Raw genomic sequence first — 20,455 nt, 5'->3', positions numbered from 1 at the left:
GTTAATACATTAGAACATACACAGAGTTCTGTTTTGTTTCATTCACATTTGTTTGAGTAATCCTTTATTATTGGTCTCTTTACATCTCCAAAGGCTAAAATCATCCAAATGATTCTAGTGAAGGTGCACTGAGTTTAAAAACACAGTGGAGCACGTTCTGTATTACCACATGACTTCACAAGGTGGGAGAGTGTTTTTGTTTGAGAGAAGAACTCAGCCTAAATATGCAGAATTTGTGTGGTAAACATGTGTGAATGAAACAAAACACAACTCCAGGTATGTTTAGCGGGAAATAGCGAAATGCGGAAATGGCTCTTTAAAATTATAGGCTGCAGACTTAAATAATTATGCCTTCGTTGATATTATGCTTATCCCCATCCACAAGAGGGCGCGCAGGAATCTGTAGGTGGTTGATTTTTCAGCGAAGAAGTAGTAGATCACGTGACCTTTGTTTTGATAGCATACAAGGCGCGTTTGTAATGCACACATGCTTTTGAGTTTAGTTCATTTCTTTAAACGTAACCTCCTCTTATACGAGGACATTATTTGTGTAGTGCGGTCTTTTTAGCACATTAGCATCACGCTATCCACAACAATAACCGCAAAATGTCGGGATTTAGCGCGGAGCTAATAGACTACCTGGAAGGGAGAATCACTTTTGAAGAGTTTGACAGGAGGAGAGACGAGCGAAAAACTGCGGTACTATTTTATTCTTTTCTGTAGCATGTTATTGCAGTTTGATAGATCTGCAAGGCAACTTCAGGTGCTTCTTATCAAAAACCTAGCAGTGTGTAGTCTCATCTGGTTTGTGTCTGTTTTTAGCTGGGCACCCAAGCATCAGAAGCAACAGAGGATGAGGAGAAGGAGCCTGCACCGTCCACATCTTCTGCACTCACTGAGAAAATTGGTAAAGAGCACATTTTGACTTAAACAGTATAGACCTATTATTCTATGAAGGCAACTACTCTCTCAAACAAACTCTTTTCAAGATTAGAAATGAGATGATTAAACTGATGCAGGTTGAAAAATGGTGATAGAATGATTCTAGATAGAGAATTACAAATAAAGTGAGTTAATGTTTGAAAATAATAGTTTTTGTTTTTTTTCTATTTTGACACTTTGATTTGAGAGCCCCTTTGGCTGATGTTTTAGAGTGTGTATTAGGGCTGTATTAGAGTTGTCAAAATTTTATATTAATCAGTACTAAAACTGGTATAGAATCTCGTTTGAACAAGTATCAGGACAGAAATGAATCTTTCCTGAATACCTTTAGCAGGATCTTGAGCTGAATGAGAACATGTACAAGACAACATAGATCACTATACATTCATGGACAACGGAACCTACCTGGACGACTGAAGGATTACACAGATATAAGGCTACATGATAATATAAAAGAAAGTATTATGATTTATTGTTGAAAATCACATTCTGTTGTCTGTTGTCTACATTCTATTGTGTGTGATATCGGAATCAGGATTGAGTACAGGTCTATTCCTTAGTATTGAAATTAAGTTTGATATTTTAGTGGGAGCCACTCATAGGTGTATATTATTTTTCTTTACTTTAATTTAGAGCCTAACAATTCAGTGTATATATTTATTGTGAACATATGCTACTGTAACACAATCATGTATCTTCTGTCTTCCTTCCTCCAACATTTTTTTCTTCTTCAGAGGGAGTCAGCCCTGGTGTCCAGTTGGCGTTTGCCTCCATCCTGGGACAGTCCCAACCAGAGCCCTCTTCAGAAGATGAGGAAGATGATGCAGAAGAGGAAGACGAAGAAGAGGAAGAGGAAGATGGTGATGCACTGAGCTATGTGGACGATGTCAACGATGAAGACTACAAGATGGAAGCAGAGGAGACCCAAGAAAAAGAGCAGGGTGTGATAGAGGGTGAAGGGAAAAAGAAGGCAAGGAGCGGAGGCAGAAAGAAAGACAGGAGGAAGAGGATAACTGAGGAGGATGGAGAGAATCCTACAGCTGGAGATGTGTTCGCTCTGGAGATGGAACTGAACCGAGAGAGCAAGAAGCTGATGAGGGTAAGCACTAAGTATAGAGGCACACCAATCAGATATCACATGTTGGCTTTTGACAATGGTTATAGTATCAGATTTTAGTTATAAGACTATTAAAATTACATATTACAAAAAAATCACAAAAAAATAATCACTAATTGCAAAATCACATGTCTTTCTGATTATGGTCACTTTGATTACTCTAATCAGATTTTGCACTTTGAATATAATTTGAATAATAAGAAAACAAAAATATTATAATAATATATAATTCATAATGATGAATATATTGAGTTACTGTTCACTATGTAACAACTTAATATTGTCAAGTTGTTGTATAGTGAACCTACCTTGTTATATAGTGTACCTTGTGTTACTACAGGAGCGCCGTAATCGTAGCAAACTTCCTCGTGCTCTCAGAGGCCTCATGGGAGAAGCCAACATCCGCTACGCCAGAGGAGAAAAGAGTGATGCTATTCTAATGTGCATGGAAATCATTAGACAAGGTAAGGGACATAGAGATAAAGTAATTTGTATGCAAATTAAGTACATTTTGTATTCATCCAGCTATGAAAAACAATGTCAGCAGCTAGAATTTTTAGCAATTAGCAAACTGCGACTTATTTTTGATCTGTACAAACATTTTCTGAAATGTGATTTTTGTATTGTCAGTTTATCTCTTGGTCTTTTTGTCAATTCTTCTGGACATGCTTCAAATGTTGACTTTGAACAGAATCCTATTAAAACATAAATCGCAAACCCTAATTGTAACTGTAATGCTTGTCAGAAAAATTGCAGATTGATTGATATTGTTTTGAGTATTGTATGCAAAATTAACCCACCAAAATAACTTATTGTTGCTGCAGCTCCTATGGCCTATGAGCCCTTCTCCACCCTGACCATGATCTACGAGGACGAGGGGGACATGGAAAAGGCCCTGCAGTTTGGCCTGATTGCTGCCCACCTCAACCCCTCCGACTGTGACGAGTGGATCAGACTGGCTGAAATGTCCTTGGAGCAAGACAACATCCGTCAAGCCATCGTCTGCTACTCTAAAGGTTTGAGTTAAAAACACTAATCATAAAAGAATTCAAGTTGTACTATGGAACTTTTTCTGGAAGGGGGCTGACTCCAGGGAGATGACATTGCTTTGCCTGGAATGTTCCGTAGTATGGTATTAAACTTGTCTGCTCTAAAAAGGTATTCTTACAGTCAGCTGTGTCACCTCTACACAGATCTGACCTGTAACTTGGCATCATGGCGTCAGCAGCTAGTTTCTATAATGATAGCATGTACAGAATCAAATTGTAAGGATGAACACACTACCAACTGAGCTACTGTTTAGTCATTCACATCTCCATGGAGACACGTTGGCATCAGAAAAGTTACACAATGTGCCTTTAAACACTAAAATGAACATGCAAATACTAAAGATAACAATCTTGTTTTTAGCCATCAAGTATGACCCCACGAATGTGCGTTACTTGTGGGAGCGCTGTAACCTGCACATGCGTCTCGGGGAACACAGGCCGTGTATGGATGGCTACCGCAAAATCCTGTCTCTGCTGCCCATGGAGGAGGGAGAGCACTTCATGCAGCTCTCCAAAGACATGGCCAAGTAAGTCACAAACATTTCACTATGATAATATGAGTTCAGAACAAAAATGTTACACCATTTATTTTCAAATTCTACTTTTTATTCTACTATTTTATTATATTTTGTGTTTTATTCAAAGCATTTTTTTAAAAATTGGTCTGTTTGAAACCTTATTTGGCTTTCTTATTCTGATATTGTCTAACTTATCTTAAAATATCTGGCTTTTAAATTATAACTAAACTTATTACTAAAATATGTCTAATTCAAGTTTAAACTAACCCTATATAAGGACTGCACCGGAGGATTCCTTAATACCCCCTCTTATCATCTTGTCCAGGGGTCTCAAACTCAAATTACCTGGGGGCCACATTAGATAAAGTCTGAGTGAGGCTGGGCCGCATTGAGTATTCGATAAATAGCGATTGCACGGGAGAAAAAAGAAAAAGAACAACACGCAACACACTTTCTTAATCTTTAATAACAGCTCAGAACATGAAAACGTATTCAGAACATAAGTTTAAACTAATACGTCTACTCTTCTTCTTTTGCCTACTTCTTGCTGGTTGAAACCTGGCTACGCTTCATCTTGTACAGCTGAGACATATTTGGTTTGCAGGAGGAAGCATATGAGATCCTCAGGATAGATTGAAGATGCTCATCAGTGAGCCTTGACCTGTATTAGGTGCTTTCACGCCGACAGTATTTGGTGCGCACCAAACGGTCCATTCGAACCAAAAGTGGTTAGTTCGGTTTGTTTGCGTTGGTGTGAAAGTGTCAATCGGACTCTGACCTGGACCAACTCAAGCGGACCGAGACAGCAAAAAAGAGGTGGTCTCGGTTCGCTTGAATCCGCACCAAATGACCAACTTTGGTGCGGTTCCTCTGGTGTGGACGCGAACCCGGGTCCAAACCATAGACAGCAGGTCCAAACGAACTATTCGAAATGCATCATGGGAGAAACGCATCTCCTTTGCCTGAAATGACGCGCTGTACGACTCCAGCGCAATAACAGATTGTTGTCCTGACGCAGCCGCGATTCAGTTTCGAAATATTTTACCAACAATGGCCAATACAGAGAATGTAACACATGAAGATCAGAGCAAGAACATGCGAACGTGTGGCTCCAGAGTGAGTCAAAATTGGGGGTGTGTACTTCTGTTCAGAAGTCACAGAGAGGTGCCGGTGTTCCCCGTGATCATGTAGGAACCAGCATTTGTTATTTTAGGCTTTTAATTAAGCAAATAATGTATGGCAATAGGCAATCGCCCATTCAATTGATTCATCTTTAAAAAATGTCCTGCTTTTAGCCTCGTGTGAGAAATACAGTCGGACTAGATCCAAACCAGAGTCCCGAAGATGCAGGAGCAGCTCCGGTTCTGTCCGGGCTTAGATGACGTGGAGCAAGGAGTGAAAAGCGCTTTTCCCGGGAAGAACCAAATGCGCGGAGGACGGACACCAACTAAACTGGATTCACGCTTCTGTCTGGATGCTTTGCTCGGAGGACCGGAGCAGCCCGCACAGACCTGTTGGTATAGTCCACAGCGCTGTCTCATTTTCCCCGCACGGAACCATTGCGAGCTGGTCTTGCTCGCCACTTTCTGGAACCAGCACATGGAGGACAGAGCCTTCGAACCATCTGACCAACACGCTTGTAGGATGACAGAAGACCAAGGACCAGACCCCAGCGCTGTCGTGAGGAGCTGCCCGCTACGGTGAGCGCTGTTGGCTGCTGCTGTTTCCCGAACTCTGGGCTGATGTGGTGAGTTTGTAGAAAGTTCTACATGTTGCTGTTTTATGAGTTCATGGTGATAAGATGAGGACGGCCCACGGTATTAACAGGGAACATAAGTATTGGTTACTGGAGATATCGCTGTTCTACCGGGATACAGAGGCTCGTTAATCGGACCAGTTTTGGTTCGTTTGCCGGTGTGAAAGCGGACCACACTGGAGTGTATCTGCTTCTCGTATGTCAAACATGGATGGAAGACGTTTGTTTTTGCCTCGTACTTTTTGCTAATGTGTCGCCAAGCCTCTGGAATAGATCACTGCAATTTAGTCGTGCTTGCATATTGATGGGACAGCTGTTTGCCGCTGAGTGCGCGTGGATTTCGGCGACGCACAGGTGGAGCTTGTTCATCGGGTTGCCAGCAAGTTACGCACAGAGTGTTGAGCAGGTAAACAGACTGTCAATGTCTTTTTATTTCTTATTACATCCTCCAATAAAGGTCCCATACTTATGAACAGGGGAATTCTGTCAGCGCCTCCTCTGCTCTGATACTGTGGTTGTGGGAGCATAAAGTGAAGTGCGCACACGTGTACCACCATGTGTGGTTTGTTTTGGTTCTTCGGTGACGCTGTATGTGCACGTGTACTCGTATTAACAGATCCACTTAGACTCGTTGCTTCACAACTGCTGTAAATTGAGTTTTGGGATGTAAAATGCGTTAATAATCTGTTGTTGTGAGTCTGCATGGGCACGGATTGCAGCTTCATCTGTCAGTGCGGCCCGCGGTCGGGGGGTGGGATTGTGCGTATATCTACCGCGGGCCGCACTGACATTATTCTTTGGAATTAAGTGGAGGGCCGCAAAAAATCCTTCCGAGGGCCGCAGTTGGCCCCCGGGCCGCGAGTCTGAGACCCCTGATCTTGTCTCATCTTACCTTGTTTTATCTTATGTCAGGCTGTCTTGTTTTATCCTAGCTTGTACTTGTCTTGCATTGTACTTAACAAGTGTGTGTGTGTGTTGTTTGTAGGAGTTACTATGAGAGCAATGACCTCCCTGCTGCTCTGGGGGTGATGGAGGAAGCCCTCACTCGCCACCCTGATCTGGTCAGTGATGACATCGTCAACATGGCGGGCGAGCTCTACATCGCCAACAAACAGTACAACAAAGCAGTAGAGGTACGTGTCTTGAATACTATGCTTTCTTGGGACCTTTATATGTACCATTAAAATATATTTCATTTTGTTTTTTATAGATTCTGGAGAAGTTTTCAGGAGTTCAGGTGGTAAGAAGTGAACCTACATCTGAACCCAAGCCTGAACCTAATCTTGAACCTGAACTTGAAATTAAGCCTGATCCTAAACCTGACCCTGTAGCACAGACAAGTACAGAGGAGACTAGGACCAATAAAGATGCTGAAAGAGCAGAGCTGAAAAATATGGAGGGGAACTCAACGGAACAATATGGTGAGTACAGGCCAAAATGTTATGTCTATTATGCTATTTTTTTATATTACTGTATACTATGTTATATGTTGTTTCCTCATCACAAACATAACTGGGGTTGTGATTAGTTTCATTCACACATGTTTAACACAACTCTTGCATATTTAGTCTCTCAAACTGAAAATCATCTTGTGATGTCATGTGGTAATACAGGATGTGTTTTTAATCTCCGTACACCTTCATTAGAATTATTTGGATTATTTCAACCCTAGAATTGCCATTCTTTACTAAGCATAAGGTAAATGGTAGCTGTTAACTTGAAAACATCACAGAGCATTTTGAGCTTTGCAGACAGACTAATAATAAAGGATTACTCAAACATGTGTGAATGAAAATGAACCTTATATAGGACCTTTAATTAAAAGTAAAGTACATCATATATTCACTGTATACCTTGACCTTGAAAACTTAGCTTCAGTTCTAAATAAAATACCTGCTCATACAAATTATTGAACAATTTCAGTTAATGTCACTCAATGTCTCACCAATCTCACTACAATAGCTTTTGCATTTCAAATGTTCAAGTATAAAAATATTCTGTTTCCAAAATATAGTAGTGAATAGTATTCAGCCTTCAGAGTACGTGTCAGCCATAACAATACCAGTAGTAATTGTTGGGACTCTCATATCAGCTCTAATTGAAAAGTGATTTGTGATTATAGCTGCTGCCAATGAAGTGACAGGATCTTTTATACTGGCGACAAAATTAGCCCACAAATGAACCATTCTGATTGTAGAGTCATTACAGAAATTCAATAGAAATCTCTTGCCACACATGTAATATAAATTGGAATTGTTTTAGCGCCTCCTATGTGTGAAAATGCATCATCACATCTTCACTGTGTTTTCTGCTTATATATTTATTGTTAAAGTCTCTTTGATATTGCTCTGTGTTTTTGCTCAGGTAAAATTACAGAGGTGCAGGTTCCAGACAGCGTCCCTGTAGATCTGAAAGCCAAGCTCATTGTCTGCCTCATTCACCTGCACGTCTTCAGCCCCCTGGAGGTAACTGCGCTTTAATAAAACATATTACATTATTTAGTGGTTGTAAACTCATATTTTCTCTGTGTTGGCAGGGTCTGGTGGCTTCGCTAATTGAACAAAGTGCAGAGGAAATCGGGGACTTGTATCTGGATGTGAGTGAAGCATATTTGGAGGAGGGGCAGTATCTCCTAGCCCTGCCCCTGCTCACCTCACTGGTCATATCCGAGAAGTACAACCTGGCTGTGGTCTGGCTCCGGCACGCTGGTAAATCATTTAAAATCAAATGTAACCTGTTATTTTTTTAAATGTATTTATTTATTTTTTATATTTTTATTTTTTTCAATTTTAAAATTATATATAATGAAAACAAACAAAACAGAACAAAAACTCCCACAACCCGTCCCTCTCTCCACACTCAAAAAAACACAGCATACAAACATTAATAATCAGTCAAGTCCATATGTAACCTGATATTTTTAACCAAAAAAATCTGAAATCTCTGAAATATTCAATTTAATATTTGATGTGAATTCATACAGTTGCCAGTAACTATAGGATACCAAAAATATAATATGTATTTACCCTTATTTTAGTCATTTTCAAGTCATTTCAATTAGATCAATATGGCAATGAATAAAATGTTATATAATTATCTTTGTATGTTACAACTGATCAATAAAGGACAAAAGCGTAATTACATTACAAGAGGGGGTATTATGCTTTTTTAAAAGTTTTCTATGGTGTCATAACATTGTTCCCTTATCAAAAAACAATGCGTGAAGAGGTTTTAGATGTCATCCATGCATGCTTAAGTAATTTCCACCACCAGAAAAGTTATGCAATGCACCTTTAATGACTTTTCTGCTATATTTATAATATTTCTCTGTTATACTGTTCTAACCCTGGTTTCTTGTGTACCAGAGTGTCTGAAGGCACTGGGTCACATGGACGCTGCTGCCGACAGTTACTCTAAAGTGGTGGAGAAGGCCCCTCAGCACCTCGAGGCCCGTCTGTCTCTGGCCACTCTCCTGCAGCAGCTGGGACGCCCCAAAGAGGCCCTGAAAGCTCTGGAGCCCATGTACGACAGTGAGACGCTAGCACAGGACTCCTCCGCTGCACAGAAGGCAAGTGGGGCAGATGACAAGCCTGAAATGTATAGTAGAGTAATTTCCTAACCAAAAGCCCCTGAGCAGGTTTTAGGTATCATTTATCCATGTTTCAGTAATGTAGCGATCTCTCCTGGGCCCTATTCGAACCCTCCTTTCGGTTAGCTATAAGATTCTGTACAATGCTCCGCCCACAAGCCTACATTACCCATGCTCCCGCACACAACAATTCTCCATAACTATACAGAAGCATGATGCAAAACTGTACACAGCAACTTGACAAACCTCATGTGAAGAGAAGTCACTCACTCAGCATCAAAAATGAAAGTCAAACTTATCAAAAATGATGTTAATACATTGTTTTCAGTGAATATAGCATTTTCAAACAATAAAAGGTAACATAGTGATCTAAATATGTTATATGTTAGCAGTTTTATACTCTAGTGATGTAAAATACCCCTCTTAAAGTCGTACCCAAAAATGTTTTAGGTTCTATCTGACAATATTTTTCTTGAATATCCTCTGCACACTTATATCAAGATTTGGGGTTTGGTACATTTATTTAGGTTTATATGAGTTAAGAACATTTTCCAGATTGCATTGGGCTGCTTTGGAGTGTTCAGAAATTTAAACCTTGGTGTCCCAAAATCACCCAGAATGCAGACAGGACATATAATTATTATGTAACAAAATATTTAGTGACATCTGGTGAGAAAAATGCAGTTTGCAACACCACATGCATCTCTCATCTGTTTTTAACACTTGTGAAAGGTCCCGTATCCTTGTACTCCACAGTCAAGTAAAAAATGATGTATGTGTTTCCAGGAGCTAAAGCTGTTACTGCATCGTTCAACATTACTCAAGACACAAGGACAAACCGAAGGCTATTTAGATTCAATGATCAGTATGATCTCCATGCTGCTGAAGGTAACACACACACTGAAGAGTTTGACTGCAGTGTATTCAGTATGTTTAACACTAATTACGCTTGTTGTTGTTGTACTTGTTCTGTAAAGGTCATAACCTATATGGAACAAACATAGGTGTGGAAAACTGACAACAGTCTGTTTGTAGTGTCTGTAAGGGCAAAAACAGCACCATTTAAATGTCCTGTATGCACAAGTATCCCTTGTGAGCTTTAAACCATATTAATCTGCTGTTGTCTCCTCAAAAACATACTCTTGAGTTGTGTTTTGTTTCATTCCCATATGTTTGAATAATCCTTTATCGTTAGTCTGTCTACTTTTCAAAATGCTTAGTCTCACCTTGCCACATCATGAAGCAGTAGTTTTCAAATTAACTTTTACCTTTTGTTCAGTAGAATTGGCAATTCCATGGCTGAAATTGCACAGAATATTCCAGTGAAGGTGTATGGAGTTTAAAAACATAGTGTTTAGTTTAGAGTAGAACTCAGCTTATGTGTGAATGAAACAACACAGATCAGAAAATAGCGTAATATGGGCCCTTTAAATGAAGTTGCACATTTACCATTAAACTGTAATTAAACGTATGTATACTTCTTTGTTTTAGGTGGCCATGCAGCGCGCTAAAGTGTCTGTCCGCTGTGTAAACATATCTGGAGAGACTCACCTGAGGCTGGTGAAGGCCCAAGCCCCAGAACCAGAGATCACAGACCATGAAGCGGCCTATCTGGACAACACTGGTACATTAGGTTTCATAGTTTATACTGGCTTCTTCTAAACGTTCCTGGAGGCCTTACTGGTTCAGAGGCCAGAGCCAGCAGGAGGACTTGGCAGAACAGTATCTAGTGTCAGCATCTATTAGCAGTTTCCATATGTGAGCACAAAGCTGTTTATTGTTGAGAGCTGTTTGAAGCCTGGCTCATTTCATCTTGTTGTAGTAACTGTAGTGTTTTGTTTTTCCAAATTGTGCCATATGTTTTCAGGCGTTATATGTTTGTTGTGTGGCCATAGCGTAAATATAAGACAGAACTACTGCTAACTTTGCATATACAGTATGATTTTACTATTCTAGTTCCTATAAAATAATGACTAGTGATCTATAGCTTATTTATATAGTATTGTTGATATGCTGATTATGAAGCAATAGAAAGATTTAGTGGTACAAAATCAGACTCTATTTGATATTGAAACTAGTATCAAAACGAAATACTAATTTGAGCAAGTATCGTTACTAAAAATGTCACATTCACAGGTCACAAATGAACTTTTTAGAACCATTTAGAATAAGCTTGTACTGTATCAGAATAAATATAAGACCATGTAGAATAGTATACGCCCATGGACCACTGTGAAACCTATGTGGGCCACTGAGGGATTAGACAGATATAAAACCAACCAAAGAAAGTATGATTGAATGTTGAACATCACATTCTTTTGTCTAAAGAAAGAGTTTTTTTTTGTTATCATTGTGGTATCAGAATCGGTATCAAGTATCTAGTCTATGCCTTAGTATTGAAATAGAGTTTGTTTCTTATTTATATGGCTGGGTACGCTATTTGATACATTTTTTGTTTCTTGTACAACTGGAATAATTATCTAAAACTATATAAAAAGTAGTAATAACAATATAACTTCCATGTAAGACTATTTCTTTTAGCTAAACCAGTAGATTCAAGCATGTATTTGTGCTTGAACTGTCAAGTAACATTCTTTTAATACTGTGTCAAAACCAACAAAGTATTAAAACTTCGTTAAAAAAAAAAAAAAAAAAGAGCCCAGTTCTTCTTATGTGTATAGAAAATAATATAATGGTGCAGTATGCTATTGAAGAAAATGTATGTCCAGATAATTTCCCTTGTGGATCAATAGTAAATGAATGAATGAATAGAGCTGGGTTAATATAAGTTTCCTTCTTCCTACTTTGAGAAATGCGCTTTTCTGTTGTTTACAATATATATGTAGTATGTATCTAATTATTTTTTCTCTCTTGGCACAAACTCGAAATCAAAACAATAAAGTAATAAAGTCTGTCAAGTCTAAGTCTGTATAATAAACTTATTTTTGTGTTTCCAGGTAAAACCAATGTGCTGTCTAAAGAGGACTGGTGGCAGTTGCTGTTGAGTTGCCTGTTCACTCTGTGTGAGGTTCACCGGTACGAGGAGACGGACCTGCTCGTGGAGTCCGCCATGGAATTCTACTCTTTCTATGACAACAAGGAGAAGAGGAGGGAGCTGGAGTTCATCGGCCTGTCCGCCACTATCCTGGACCAGAACCACTACAAAGCATACAACTACATCAGGTATGAAGAGGGTTTTTAAAGGGCCAATATTTTGCTAGTATTTTCTGATCTATGTTATAATGTTGTTTCCTTATCAAAAACATACCTGGAGTTTTGTTTCATTCACACATTTAACACACAAACCTGCATGTTTAGGTTGTGTTCTTCTCTCAAATCTACTCTGTTCCACCTTGTGATGTCATTTGGTAATACAGGAAGTGCACCACTGTGTTTTTAAACTCCCCACACCTTCACAACAATAATTTGGATAATTTCAGCCCCGGAATTGCCAGTCTATACTGAACAAAAGCTATTACCTTGAAAACTACAGCTTCATTACATCACAAGGTGGTAACAGAACAGAATAATTTTCTGATGTACCTCTGCAGGCTGTTACGTTTGTTCTCAGTTTTGTGAAATTAATTTTTATTTTAACTTTTATATACCAAAAAGCATTGAGCGTTGTTGATCTGTGCTGTACAATTTTAGTTGTGCTTTGTTTTTGGCTCAATAAAAATATTATGACTAGAATAATTTTCTGCGTTGGAAATGTAGACAGACTAGTAATAAAGGAGTATTCAAACATGTGTGAATGAAACAAAATGCAGTTCCAGGCATGTTTTTGAAGAGGTAGCATTATAGAATGTCTAAAAGCTCACAAGTATAATATAGGACCTTTTAATATCAGATACATAAAAATAATGATCTTTTCTGTTTATTTTAATAGATTGATGTTAATGGAAAATGTTAACCTGCCTCAGCTTTGGAATATTTTTAACCAGGTAAGTTAAATGTTGATCCAACCTGTACTTCACTTTGAGAGGTAAAATACTGTCATAATGATAAATGTCATTTTTGCATTGATAAATTAATAATTATGTGTTGTATATTTTTACATGCTTCACACATATTTTTTTGTTTTTTGAATATTTTTAACAAGACCAGACACCATACACCATACACTTAGTAATTAAGCAGGTGTACCTGTTTAATTTTTGTAAGAAGGCAGTTTTACAATAGCCACAGGTGAATTCTCCAACCAGTCCCACCCACCCAAATAGGCCACAATTAAGCCTGCGAGGCATGGAACTGGTTCTATGTTTCTCAATGGGAAAGCCGATCAGACTTCACTGGGCGCTTTTAGCCACTTGTAACAGGTTGACGGTGAAACTAACCAGCTGAACAGGCTTGTACAGACTGACAAGAGCAAACAAGGATTTCAAAAGTAACTTTCTTTCTTTCTGAACCTGAGCTCTTTCAAACGATACATAAGTGCTCCAGGAGCATGTTGTGCTGATGGTAATTGCACAAATACAATAGATGCATGCTCTCTATGTATTTTGATGAGGATGCATCCCTCCGCTCATGTAGAGCGTCAAAAAATAGGATGGATCCTATTTTCTGAAATCTACGTGCACATGATGTGCTGCTCCATACGCGTGCCTAGTGCGTACAGTACTCATTCACTTTTAATCCATTCTAAAAATTACGTGTCCAAAAGTTACAGTTTTTACACTTGCATAGGGTGAAATACATGTGTTGTAGAGCCTGGCTCCACAAATAACACAGTGGAGAAAAAAAATGGACACCTAATCTCATAAAAAAAAAGTCTTTATATTTATTACTTTCTACATTTTATATACAAACCTAAGACATCAAATTTATGAAGCATGATATATGGAATTATGTAGTAAAAAAGGTAATAAACTGTACTTTTATATTTATATTCAAATCCTCAGAATAGCCACCCTTTGCTTTCTTGAAAAATATTTAGTTAAATTGAGTTATTTAACTTACTTTTATTTACTACATACTTCGACATATTACCTTCTTCATATGTCTTTTTTTTGTTTTGTTTTTTGTTTTTGTTTTTTTAGTTGACTTCCAAGTCCTTGCACCAGCGCCACCATCGGTTCTGCCTGAGACTGCTGCTGAAGTACCCTGATAACCACGCTCTGAGTGTGCTGTGTGGACACAACGCCATGGTGTCTGGGAGCTTCAAACACGCCCTGGGTCTGTGTTTCCAACATTTAACATTTTACCATTCACTCTAAACTTAAAGATTCCAACTGCCAACTGATTGTCTCCATGGTAATGTTATTGCTTTGCCAGGAATGTTCTACAATATGGCATTAAACATATCGATGTACAGAGACACATAGTGCATCCTTAACTATATTTTATACTATTTTTAATATATATTTTCAGGCCAATATGTCCAGGCATTTCAAACCCAGCCCAAAACTCCTCTGTACAGTTTGTGCTTAGGGTTGACTTACTTCCACATGGCTTGTCAGAAATATGTGGCCAAGCGTCATGCTCTAGTCCTACAGGTGACCTATAGTTACATTTCACAATTGCATGGGTCCACTGTTTTGAAAATACCTGTAAGCTTGTTTGTTTCAGGGTTTCTCCTTCTTATGGCGGTATGTGGAACTGCGTGGAGAGTGCCAGGAGAGCATGTACAACATTGGGAGGGCGTTGCACCAGTTGGGCCTCTCTCATTTGGCTATTCATTACTATCAGAAAGCACTGAGTCTGCCATCAGAGAAACTAGAGGTACAGCATGTAATGAAAACATGTATTTATACTTGGAGAGAGATACTTTGTTGATCCTGAGGGAAATTCAAGACATTATGCAAAATTTACTTTTCAGAGCCTTTAAGCAATGTTATAGTTTCATAGTATCATAATTTACTCACCCCAAGTTGTATTTGGAGAGATTTGTGTACTGATTTGTGTATACGGCTTCACAAATTGTATTTTTTTAGTTGATGATACATGTAACATTTTTCAAATTTAACCTATTTTGAGCTTTTGGGTTTTTTTTGGTTTTCTTAGGGAATAGAAGAAGACCAGGTGGATCTACGAAGAGAAATTTCCTTCAACCTGTCCCTCATCTATCAGGCCAGTGGAAACATGGAGATGGCCCATCAGCTAATAAGAACATATTGTGTTGTTTAAAATACAATAGCTCACAATAGATGGACTCTTTAAAAGGTTTAGATATTTAAAAGTGTAAAAACTTTGTAAATAGGTTAATTATTTTCAGTATTGTTCAGTCCTGTTGTTTACTGTAAATTTGTAAATATGTATAAAGCGTAATTATAATTTGGGTTAGCCTTGTGTATATGACATACTTTCTTTGTTAGGGCCTGGATTATGACAGATTATTTGTCACATATAATCCTCTCTTCTATTACCTCTGTCTGCGCTGATCAGTCTTCATCTTTTGTGGTTCTCCCCATCATGCTGTAATTGTGCCAACCCTGTTTTTCAACAATATACTGAAAAAGAATTTGAAAGAAAATGTTATCTTAAAAGGCTCATATTAAGCTATTTTCTGGTCTATATTATGAAGTTGTTTTCTCATCACAAACATACCTGTATTTGTGTTTTGTTTCATTCACACATGTTTAACACACATATCCTGCATATCTAAGAGTTCTTGTCTTAGACAGAAAACGCTTATTCCACCGTGTGATGTCATGTGGCAGTACAGGAAGTGCTCCATTGTGTTTTCAAACTCCATACACCTTCATGAGAATCATAGTTTTCTATATTTTAACTGAACTGGAATGTAGGTCAGGATTTTACTATAGAAATAACATTTTAAGAGTCAGATTTCAAATGTTTCGACTTGCTTGTGTGTCTGTGTGTGTGTGTGTGTGTGTACATATATATATATATATATATATATATATATATATATATATATATATATATATGTATATATATATATATATATATATATATATATATATATATATGTATATGTAAATATAATTTATTTTTTTTCCTCAAAGGTGTCGCTGTTGTCAGATGTCGGACATCAGTTCTGTCCCCAGGGCTGAAAGCTGATAGTCTCAACTGAAGAATGTGACTTTTCAAAGAGGTTCAACTCGACATGTCGGTGCAACTCTCTAAAAAACACTAGTTACAAGCAAAATGTACTTCTGCCCTACATATGTTTTTGAATGGTATTTTTTGTTTTTTATTGTTCACTGTAAACTGGCATCTTGTGAACATTGAGCTTTAACTCTGACCCTAAGTAAAGAGAAATAAAGACAGTGGTATATTTTGCTGTAGGGCATTCATGAATGACTGGGACTGACTTCGTCTCCATGGTAACCATATGGGGTGGGGTCCTGGAATTGTATAAGAACCATGTGTGAGGTAAAGAGGTGACTAGTGCACTAACATCTCTGTTGAAGCTCAACTGGTCTTGTGTCTAACTTCTCCCCTCAGATTAGTTTCTGCTTCAATAATGGCGGACCCTGTGGAGAATCTAAGACAAAAGCTTGTTCAAAAGGGCGAAAGCAGCATTATTGACTTGGGCAGGTAAGGATTTTATAAATAAAATGTAAAATGTGAGTGCTGTGGACTGTATATTTAATCTTCAACTTCACAAACCTGAATGCAAGAATTATTATTGGTTTACTTACACCCTTGTCATGGTTAAGTGCAGGTTTGAGTTCAGTTTAGTCCTGAGGTGGACTTGGTTTGATTTGTTCAAGTCCTGGTTTAGTCTCGGTCTAGTCCAGGGTTAAGTCCTCCATTTTTATGTTGTGTATGTTAATATAAACAAGTAATAGAATAATAAATAGAAATAGAGTAATAGAAATAATAAAATTTGTACTCATCTAAAAGTACAGTTACATGGCTAAAATGTACTCACTTATTTGATTTTTTTTCAAATGCAATTTTAAAAGCATTTTATCTTTTATAAAAAATAAAAAAAAGTGTTAGTTAAACTTTTAAAATCAAGTTTAAAACCACAATCTGCATATTCTTTGAGCTCTGGCCAAGGGGATGCAGTGTGAGATAACTATGTGTTTGGCCAATAGGAACTTTTAATGTGCTTATGATTTTAAATATAATGAATCACAATTACTGTACTTGGCTAGAATTATACTCAGTAGGCTCTGTGCACAATAACGCTCAGCAACCTTATTGTTAGCGTCACTACTTCCTTTGTTTGTGCCGAACTTTTTGGACAGAATTCTCCCTCGTGATTTGCATGCGATGTGATCAATCTAGAACTGTCTAAAATGGATCTCTACTCCCTGTAATTTTCAAAATATTTTTCAACTTTTCTTCACAAATTGCTTGTTGATTGGTGTAAAACTATCATTTACATTTTCAACAGGTATTAACCCACCAACTTAAGTAGAAATTAGAGAATTGTCATAACATGTCCTACACACTCTAACTGAACTTGTTGTGTGTTCCAGAATCTTCAGGGAAATGGCTATAAAGGACAAGCGGAGGGGCGTGAGCTTTGAAGACTTTCAAAGCGGCTTGACCTCATACGAAATCAATCTGGAGAAGGAGGAGGCCGAAGCCGTGTATAAAGTGATAGACAAAGATGGAAGTGGGAGTGTTGACATTACTGAATTTATCAAAGCTCTAAGGGTAAATAGATGTTGAGAATGACAAAACTCCTGAATTACAACAAAAATGTATAGTTTTTCTGTGTCATTATTTATTGTGTGTACATTTTCTTTGCACTACTTAGAATTTTTTGGTTATTTTTTGGGTATATGATAAGATTTAAGCTGTAAAAAAGTTGTATAATAACTTTTTTTTTTTTACAATATTGTAGATTTAGAGTAGTTTTTGTGGTTTAAATCTAAATTGGTTTCAACATTATCTTGTACCATCCATAATTACTTATTTACAGCAATATATCGAACTTCAAAATTTGTTATTGTCACTAGGCATGTAACTATAACCAAAATATCGTGATACCGTGTTGTCAAAAGCCTCAATAATATCGTGGGCCATCACAATGTATCGACTCTCAGGTCTCTTTGCTTAAATTAATCTAGCTAAAAGAAACAGAGGGAACAACATATATAATAATTTGTTGCTCTGTTTCAGTCCAATTTACATAATGATATAATTTGTTATTAAGCACTTTTAAATCTTAACTCTTTGGTTTATGACAGAACCAAAGGCTTGTCAAGGCATTTTTAAAGGAAAAAGTAGTATATTTACAATTTTGTTGGCCTCTACAAAATATTTCAATAAATACCATACAGTGCGATGCATATCGTGAAAAAATGTGGATATTGTTACATCCCTAATCGTGACAGACCTTTTCAATTTGATTTTGTTCCTGTAGCCACCCATATCGGAGGCCAGAAAAGGAGCGGTCGTCAATGCGTTTAAGAGGGTTGATAAAGGAGGAGATGGAGAGATCACTATAGAGGATGTCAAAGACCACTACAACGCCAAGATGCACCCTATGGTTCGCCGTAAAATGTGGACTGAGGAGCGGGCTCAACTCTGCTATCTGAAAATGTTTGAGAACCCTAAAGATAAGGATGGAAAGGTATGTTTACATTATTATTCATTAAAGGTGCACTAAACTGTGGTGGAAGAAGTACTCAATTTTGTTGTAAAAGTACATACATCAGAGCAGAAAACATCTACTTAAGTAAAAATGTATTTAAAGAGCAAAAAATAAATGTGTTTTGCCCAGATTTTGAGGTCTTATAAAACCTCACATGTTGAGATTTTAACACACATATAAAATAAAGGGCGGCTGTTAACTTGAACACTACCACTACAATACATCACAAGATGGAACAGAGCATTCTGAACTTTGGAGATGTAGGCACTAGGCACACTAATAATAAAGGCTTACTCAAACTTGTGCAAATGAAACTAAACACAACTCCAGGTATGTTTTATAACAATATCATAAAGCTCCTAAGGGTCAATTTTGTATAATATAGGGCCTTAAATATTCACATGGATAACAACATCACAGTCCCAGGAAAGTCCCAGTTATTATTATTATTTTGTCTTAAGTTGTCTTGTTGTCTTCTGCTTTAACTCTGTACTTATCATGAAGGTAACCCTGGAGGAGTTTCTAAACTTCTACTCTAATGTGAGTGCAACCATGGAGAAGGATGATGACTTTTTTGAAATGCTAAACAATGTGTGGAAGACCCAAAAAGGTAACCATCTCTACTTAAGACCTGTTTGTTCTTTGCGTCTTAATAATAGTGGTGGAAGAGGTACTCAATTTTGTTGTTTGTTGTTATAAAGTACAGACACCAGAGCAAAAAAAAATACTCAAGTAAAGTATCACATGAAGAAATCTACTTAAGTAAAAGTATACTGTTAAAAATGTACTTAAAAGAGTAAAAAGTAAAAGCTTTTCACAGATTTTGAAGTCTAATAAAACTTTAAATGTAGTGATTTTATTGAAGAATTGTGACAATCGATGATTTGATGAACTGTTTTTATTTGCATATTTTGTTTGCTCAGACTACAAACGTGTTAAGAATAAACCCCTCACCCTTTATTAACAGGACTCAAACTATAATAAAAAAAATACTTTGACGTTTCAGCCAAGTTAAAAATGTGGTAGAGTTTGAAATATAGATACTTTTCAAATATAGTGAAGTAAAAGTAAAAAGTATCCATTAAAAAAAAAAAATGAGTACATTACTTTACTATTTTTACTTTGTTACATTCCACCACTGCTTAATAATCATTGCTTTCATCAAAATACTGTATGCTAGCTGTATGTTTCCTTTAACTATTACAATGTTCAATATCTTACCACTGAGACTATGGTGATGGCTGTTAATAATGTTCTAATGTTATAACTAAAGAAAGAACCTTAAACTTGCCAATAAAGCCTCACTGACTGAATTCTTATGTCAGATGTGTTAAATGAAATGTTTGTTTTGATTCAGGTGAGTAAAGGTGAGGATACCAACCTTTTCTCTGAGGTCCACTGACATCGACTTCTTGAAGAACTATCACCAAAATGCCTAAATGTTTGAAGTGATATAAATATATATCAGAAAAATAAAACCAGACGTTTGACGTACATTTTTGGATGTTTCTAAGTTCATTCTATGTTCTTGTTATTCTTCTATAATTATTTGCCTGGGATTCAGAATACACACAATATTGTACAAAATTGTCAATCTGTATAAAAACTAGGCTACCGAAAAGTCAGGATTCAAAATATGATATCACTTATCTTTCTCCCATTGTTTATTATGGAGGCATGGGTGGATCAACTTCTAATTGAAAATAATGTAAATATATATAGGCCTAGGCTCTATAAAAATTAGTTAATGTAAAATTGTTCAAATAATTCTTTGTTAGTCGATATCATTGTCAAAGGTTCTATATATATATTACACAACACTGACTCTTTGCCTCTAACCTCCTCAAAATGGTCCTAGTAATGTTTGAGTAATCCTGCTTTATTAGTCTGTCTTCATCTTCAAAACTCAAAATGCCACCTTGTGATGTCATGTAGTGGTAGTTTTCAAGTTAACAGCAACTTTT

The 20,455-nt window shown here is 37.2% G+C and overlaps 2 protein-coding genes across 3 annotated transcripts; both read left to right on the top strand.

The window, feature by feature from the left end:
* Positions 1-441: 441 nt before the first annotated feature.
* Positions 442-15,512, top strand: gtf3c3 (general transcription factor IIIC, polypeptide 3). 2 transcript variants are annotated; one of them, XM_055166148.1, is made up of 19 exons: positions 442-699; positions 823-907; positions 1,677-2,041; positions 2,400-2,523; positions 2,884-3,075; positions 3,470-3,635; positions 6,368-6,515; positions 6,593-6,803; positions 7,747-7,847; positions 7,919-8,090; positions 8,748-8,950; positions 9,758-9,859; positions 10,463-10,595; positions 11,929-12,154; positions 12,861-12,915; positions 14,011-14,146; positions 14,342-14,466; positions 14,540-14,692; positions 14,975-15,512. In XM_055166148.1, the coding sequence occupies exons 1-19, from the start codon at positions 607-609 to the stop codon at positions 15,095-15,097; spliced, it is 2,913 nt and encodes a 970-aa protein (XP_055022123.1). In that variant the 5' UTR covers positions 442-606; the 3' UTR covers positions 15,098-15,512. The 2 variants fall into 2 exon arrangements, with proteins under 2 accessions (XP_055022123.1, XP_055022118.1); XM_055166143.1 differs by having other exon boundaries at positions 14,342-14,692.
* Positions 15,513-15,942: 430 nt separating this feature from the next.
* Positions 15,943-19,985, top strand: LOC110153216 (calcyphosin-like protein). Its single transcript, XM_020917095.2, has 5 exons — positions 15,943-16,474; positions 17,368-17,548; positions 18,261-18,470; positions 18,996-19,101; positions 19,849-19,985. Exons 1-5 carry the CDS (start codon positions 16,401-16,403, stop codon positions 19,854-19,856), a joined length of 579 nt encoding a protein of 192 aa, XP_020772754.1. The 5' UTR covers positions 15,943-16,400; the 3' UTR covers positions 19,857-19,985.
* The last annotated feature ends 470 nt before the right edge of the window (positions 19,986-20,455 follow it).

This window comes from Boleophthalmus pectinirostris, unplaced genomic scaffold (assembly GCF_026225935.1).
Source record: "Boleophthalmus pectinirostris isolate CB_2022bp ecotype Guang Dong unplaced genomic scaffold, ASM2622593v1 HiC_scaffold_11, whole genome shotgun sequence".
Taxonomy (NCBI): Eukaryota; Metazoa; Chordata; class Actinopteri; order Gobiiformes; family Gobiidae; genus Boleophthalmus; species Boleophthalmus pectinirostris.
Note: the sequence above shows the minus strand (reverse complement) of the source record. Positions and strands in the feature narration are given on the sequence as shown.

What these genes read in the sequence shown, in the direction of transcription:
- LOC110153216 (XM_020917095.2), top strand. Translation starts at nt 16,401, where the DNA reads ATGGCGGACCCTGTGGAGAATCTAAGACAAAAGCTTGTTCAAAAGGGC. An exon ending in AGCATTATTGACTTGGGCAG is followed by an intron (nt 16,475 to 17,367) that starts GTAAGGATTTTA and finishes TGTGTGTTCCAG; the next exon opens with AATCTTCAGGGAAATGGCTA. An exon ending in CTAAAGATAAGGATGGAAAG is followed by an intron (nt 18,471 to 18,995) that starts GTATGTTTACAT and finishes CTTATCATGAAG; the next exon opens with GTAACCCTGGAGGAGTTTCT.
- gtf3c3 (XM_055166143.1), top strand. Translation starts at nt 607, where the DNA reads ATGTCGGGATTTAGCGCGGAGCTAATAGACTACCTGGAAGGGAGAATC. An exon ending in GGTCTGGCTCCGGCACGCTG is followed by an intron (nt 8,091 to 8,747) that starts GTAAATCATTTA and finishes CTTGTGTACCAG; the next exon opens with AGTGTCTGAAGGCACTGGGT. An exon ending in AAAGCATACAACTACATCAG is followed by an intron (nt 12,155 to 12,860) that starts GTATGAAGAGGG and finishes TTATTTTAATAG; the next exon opens with ATTGATGTTAATGGAAAATG.